Below are 6302 nucleotides of genomic sequence, written 5' to 3'. Positions count from 1 at the left end.
AATAAATAAATACAATAAATAATATAAAGCTATAATAAATAAATAAGTTCATAAATAAGATATGGAGCTCCACAGCCAGGCACTTTAAAGCCTGGGGCAGAGCAGCCTCGGGCCAGGCATCCATTCCAAGGCCAAGGGTCCCTTCCAAGGCCAAGGGTCCCTTCCCAAGCCAAGGCTCCCTTCCAAGGCCCAGAGTCCCTTCCAGGGCAAAGGGTCCCTTCCAGAGCCAAGTGTCCCTTGCAAAGCCAAGGGTCTCTTCCAAGGCCAAAGGTCCCTTTCAAGGCCAAAGGTCTCTTCCCAAGTCAAGGGTTCCTTCCAAGGCCAAGGGTCCCTTCCAAAGCCCAGGGTCCCTTCCCAAGCCAAGGGTCCGTTCCCAAGCCAAGGGTCCCTTCCAAAGTCAAAGGTCCCTTTCAAGGCCAAGGGTCCCTTCCAAAGTCAAAGGTCCCTTCCAAAGCTCAGGGTCCCTTCCAAAGTCAAAGGTCCCTTCCAAGGCCAAAAGTCCCTTCCCAAGCCAAGGGTCCCTTCCAAAGCTCAGGGTCCCTTCCAAGCCAAGAGTCCCTTCCAGGCCAAGGGTCCCTTCCAAAGCCAAGGGTCCCTTCCAAGGCCCAGGGTCTCTTCCAAGGCCAAGGGTCCCTACCAAAGCCAAAGGTCCCTTCAAAACCTCAGGATCCCTTCCCAAGCCCAGGGTCCCTTCCCAAGCCCAGTGTCCCGTTCCGGGCCGGGGCTCTCCCCGGGCCCTCCCGGCCGCGGGCGGCGCTGTCACTTCCGGCCGCTCCCGGCCCGTCTCTGTGGTTGTTCCTCCTCCTCGGTCCCGGGAGCGATGGCGGGGCCGGGCCCGGGGGGGACCCCCAAGCCCCCCGTGCAGGTGGTACGTGAGGGCCGGGGGCGGTGGGGCAGGGCCGGGGATCCCCGGGTGAGGGGGTGAGGGGGTGAGGGCGGGCCGGGGCTCCCCCCGGTCGGGGTCTGCGGCACCGCAGGTGGGGCACGGGGATGGGAGAGAGAGTGGGGAAATATTCCTGCAACGCTTCCTGCTTTGGTTATTCACCGCAACAAAATATTTTTATATATATATTAAATATATAAATTATATGTAAATATATATTACATATAAAAATATAAATATATAAATATCTATAACTATATCACATATCTCTATATATGTCTATCTCTTCTCTATCTCTCTATATAACAATATATAAATATATATACAAATACATATATAACTATACAATATTGATTATTAAAGGGTATTACGAATTTTTTTTTAAAGTGCTGAACACAGCGTTTTGGATCAGGTGCAGGCTGGAGAGTTGCAAGTAAAAAATGTGGTTAGAGGACAGGTGGGAAAGTATGTTATTGATATATAATACTTCTAGATGTATGTTAAAATATATGTTTGTATAGATATATATCTACCTATAATATATGTATATATCTATCTATGTTAGAGTTATTTATCTATATAGAGATATCTATATATAGAGATATCTGTCTATATAGAAATCTATATATCTATATATAATATACATATCTATATATAATATATAGATATATCCATATAGAGATATCTATCTATATGTAATATATGTAAATATAAATACCTATATGTATATCTCTATGTCTCTTTATATCTACATGTATCCATATATAATAAAGATATATATAAAGATTAATTTTGCTGTTACATTTATTAAATTTATACCTATCTGTAGACAGTATATAATAAAGATATATATAAAGATTAGTTTTGCTGTTAAATTTATTAAATTTATACATATCTGTAGAAATTATATAATAAAGATATATAAAAGCATTTGTTTTGTTATTACATTTATTAAAATTATCTGTCAAAATTATATATAATATAAAAATTTATATAGAAGTAAAGCATACACAAGCATATGTCTATTACATCTATTAAATTTATACACACACAGGTGATGGAGTTTGGCAACAATGTAAGGTTAGTCTGGCAAATGCCTGAAAAATAATAACATACAAATCAACGGGCAAGTAAAAATGATGAACAACATCACAGAGTCTCAGATCCTAAAGGCAGGTCAAAGTCTGTGGCTTGAAAATCTCTCTGGGTTAATTTAAGTTAATTTAATTTAAAGTATCCCCTATATGAGGTTTGACAAAGCTGGTGTGTTTCCACCAACAGCCCTGAGTTTGGAAATAGTTTGGAATAATGGCTCGTAGGAAAACTTCATTGAAAAACAGCAGTTACGACTTGTATACATTTTCAGCAGGGTTAAAATGCTTTTCCAAAGTTCTTTTCCACACTGAGATACGGGGGCAGGTAGGAGCCTGCTTGAACTGAAATTGGTGGAAACTCAAAGTTTTCCCTTTGGAGTTGTTTGTCATCCAGATTCTTGGAGGGTGATGGTGGTGAGACCGAAAACATCACAATACATTCAGCTGCACAGTTTCTGACAACTTTATTTTTATTCAAAACCTCACCTTCTCCTCTTCGGTTTTGTGACTGATGTTTTGTTTTTCAGTGGTCTAGCTGAGGGAGGGGAGGGAGTTTTTGGGTTCAGTGATACATCTGTGGACGAAGGGGGATTGAAACACTTGTTACCCATTTCGCACTGGGTCATTTTTGCCATGCAAAATTCACTTTGCAGCGAAGCCAAGAATTGTTCTTCAGCTCAGTGATAGCAAAACTACATGGCTAAAAATAGCCAAAATCACTTCAGATCTCACTCTAGAAGTTCAGGGAAACCCAGGCAGTGTCACAATGCTCAAATCCAGGTTTGATTCACAGCTCTGTGTTTTAAGAGTCACACTTGGCTCATAGGCCATGAAACTCCTCCTCTGTTGATGCTGCTGTAAATCAGTCCCAGCTAATGAAATGGTCATTCTGACTCAGTCACCACTCAGATGATCTTATATCGATAGAAACACGTTAGTTGTTTGCAATTTATGTCCCAAATACTCAAAATTAATTTGAGAGCTTTACACGTATTTCTGTAGTTCACTATTATGGTAACAGTCTTCATATTTATGAAAAGAGAACTGGAATAAATTACCTGAGCTGGAATTGGGAATGCTGGCATAAGCTGCAGCAAAAGGACACTGGGAAAACTGTATTCCCTTATCCCTGCTTCCTTTATGATTTCCTTAGCAAGGTTTGTATTTCTCCCTGGAGACGGGATTTGTCAGCAGTGATAGAAGTGTAGTTGATCTTGTTTTGGGACAGAAGAAGCAGACACAGTTTCTTGAAGTTACTACCAGCTGGTATTTTTGCCATGAGAATGCAAAGTAAGTGAAATAGTGCCCTGGTTCATGTTTTTCCCTCTTTAAATGATCCAGGGAGGTTGAAGTGTTGTGACACAGGAAAATAAAGGCCAATTTACGACTGCCCAGTTCAGCACAGGTGCCAACTGCAACACTTAAGCCAGAGTGCAAATGTAGTAATGGACTAGGGAGAAATGAAAGTTTAGATTTTTGATTCATCTCTGCCTTAAAATAAAAGTATATACAGAAAACCAGTAAGCTGAGCAAGAATGGTGGAACCTGAGGAAACTCCAGTGTACAACATCAGCAGTGCTCTGGTACATTAATCATATCTCTGAGTGCAGTTATTTGTGTGGATTTGTTGTTTTTTCAGGTTTTACACAGAGGTGTCATCAGCAGTTCAGCTCTGTACCTTAGTTTGGCAGCTCTGCATGGTGGGCACAGTTCTGTGGAAGAAGAATTTGCTCTCAGTAATGTGCTCAGGAGCATAGTAATGTATTATGTGTTATGTCGAGTTCAGAGCACCTCAGTGCCAGCAGGTGTTTATGGGTGTTTTATATGTGCTGTATATAAGTACTGGGTTTTTCTGCTTTCAGTTTGAACTGAACAGGGAGTCAAACATCACCTTGCTATTTTGCACTGCTGTTCTGACTTAAAACAGGAGTTCACTATGGAAAAAAAGCAAAGAAGTTCCAGTTCTCAAGCCAACGGCAAGCTCATTTGTGATGGTGTAGTCAAATTTTTACTGAGTGAATCAGAAAACAAAAAATAACTGATTTTTCCGGATGTACAAAATAGTAGCAAATTTATGTTGTCATTGAAAGAGTTGTGGAGCCCTTTTTTCCTGAATAAGTGTGTTAGATTCATTAATGTGTGTACCTTATTCATGAATGCGTAAGGTCGTATTTTAATTGCCATCTTGACACAAAGGATATTAAAATCCTGAGTAAATTGAATATTAGTTTAGAATCTCAGATTTGTGGCTATTTTGTAGTCTCAAAGTACTAATCAGAGACAGTTCTGAAATAACCTTTTTTGTCTGTGTGTTGTAATTGTTGGGTAATCAATTTCTCTTTTTTTTTGTTTCTCCTTATTTTATTTATTTACCTCTCCAAAACACAAGTCAAAGGCCTGCTTTGCTTAAAATTTTAGAAAGTTTTCCTTCTACTTCTTTTAACTAGCCCTTTCACCTGCTACATCATCCTGCCAAAGATCAGGAGGTTCATTCTTTTTAGACAGGTTTACTATTTTATTTGGCGGTGAAATATTGTTAATTATTGTCCCATACATCCTGCTCTGTCCTACCTGTGCTCCTCAGTGTTTAAAAATCTGCCTACTAATATATTCATCTGTGTGTATCCACACGATTTACATGTGCTCACATGGCACTAAATCGTGAATAATTCAATTTCAGGATCCCTCCAGTATTTTGTTTCCTGAGGTTCTCGCCTGCTCACAATAGGGACTAATCCTCTCTTTCTTCCAACCATGTGTTTATGGTTACCCCACACAATAAGGAGTTTAAGTTCTGTTTCTAGGGGCTTCTTGAAATGTCCCCTGAGACTTTTTATGAGTTACTTAGGCCCTTAAGTTCCTCATCTATCAGCAATTTTAACAGGTACAGGCTTGGGCTCTCCCTTTACAAACATAGCCAGTGTATTACTGGGCTAATTCCTCAGCACTTGGAATGCTGTGAAAGGAATATGTTCTTTTTTTTTTTTTCTTTTCCAGAATTTTGGGGGTTGTTGGCTTTTTGGGGATAATTAGAACGGTGGGGAGTAACTGAACAGAGAAACCCCTCGTCTCTGATTTCTAACCAACTTTAAAATGTCTCAGATAGGTTTTCCTGTTTTGTCCTGCACGTCTGAACCAAGAGGCTGTAAGAGGAAAAGCTGCAGTTGGGATGGCAGAGTATGGGACTACATCATACAGCAACTTCTGATGTGCTTGAGAGCACTTGTAGATTGAATAATTTTTAGAAACTTGGCTAGAACCCAAAGGTCCAGACTGCATATTTGAACATCTCCAATTAGGTAGTGTGTTTAAAGAAAAATTAAAGAATAATATATATATATGGAAGACAGAAGTAAAGAGTGTCTTAAGAAATGCAGGAAAACCATGAATAGGTTAGGATGGTGTTACTGATGGCTTTTTTCAGTGGATTTGGTTCAGTGGCCTCTCTTGTTTCATTGGACTTCTGCCAAAAGCATCTTGTAGAACTTTTAATTTTTGAAAAAACTTCGATAGAGCAAAAAGCAAATCATATATTTATAATGAAAATAAAGGTTCTTTGCCTGCGTGTTTTTAAGATGAGGTTTTTTGGTGAAAGTTAGTTTCAGAAGGATCTGGCACTTCCCCTTTTTAATAAATGTTCTTATACTGTAAGTAAACAAAAATAGTGCTTACTGACATGCACGTGGATTTTTGTTTGGTTTTTTTTGTAGTCTGTCATTGTGCCTGTTCACAACAGTGAATGCTGGTTAGATGAATGCCTAAAGTCGGTTTGGGAACAAGATTTTGAAGGAACCCTGGAGCTGTCAATTTTTAATGATGCCAGTAAGGTATGTTTCAGACCTTCCTTAAAATAGTGTCCAAGAAAATACTGTCTCTGACAGGAATTTTTGGTTTAGTTCACCATGCAAACTGAAATAGCTGCATCTATGCCATTATTTTTTCTAGGATGGGTCAGCTGAAATAATTGAAAAATGGAAGATGAAGTTGGAAGAAGTTGGTATTCCAGTAATCATTGGGAGTAATGATTCATCTGAACCTCGAGGTGGTATGTAGCTTAATAGAGATTTTGTAAGAATTAGACTTTTATCGCAGGCACTTTCTGGGTTTTAGTTTGAGAAGTGTCTTTGTAGCCATTTGCATTGCAATGGAAAAAAGCCACGTTGCTTTCCAGAGCTCTCCCTTCAAAAACTCATTCCAATTTAGAACTTGGCCCTGTTGGTTTGGGATGTGTAGAATTTGTTTATATGTCCAGGAAAGAAGAACTTGGCTTAGCACTTGTGCTCTACTCTGCAAAAGAATTTTGTTTAATTGTAGTGTACACAATG

The 6302-nt window shown here is 39.5% G+C and overlaps 1 protein-coding gene across 1 annotated transcript in view; it reads left to right on the top strand.

Moving 5' to 3' along the window:
• Nucleotides 1-806: 806 nt before the first annotated feature.
• The window catches only part of B3GNTL1 (UDP-GlcNAc:betaGal beta-1,3-N-acetylglucosaminyltransferase like 1), a 112693-nt gene continuing 107197 nt past the window's right edge, over nt 807-6302 (top strand). The window contains exons 1-3 of the mRNA XM_027715657.2: nt 807-868; nt 5688-5804; nt 5923-6022. Coding sequence (XP_027571458.2) covers nt 821-868; nt 5688-5804; nt 5923-6022 — 265 coding nt within the window. The 5' untranslated portion in view covers nt 807-820. The remainder of the gene's footprint in view (nt 869-5687; nt 5805-5922; nt 6023-6302) is intronic.

The sequence above is a fragment of the Pipra filicauda genome, unplaced genomic scaffold (genome assembly GCF_003945595.2).
Source record: "Pipra filicauda isolate LSUMZ 115617 unplaced genomic scaffold, ASM394559v2 scaffold80_size11013439_pilon, whole genome shotgun sequence".
NCBI classification, from domain to species: Eukaryota; Metazoa; Chordata; class Aves; order Passeriformes; family Pipridae; genus Pipra; species Pipra filicauda.
Note: the sequence above shows the minus strand (reverse complement) of the source record. Positions and strands in the feature narration are given on the sequence as shown.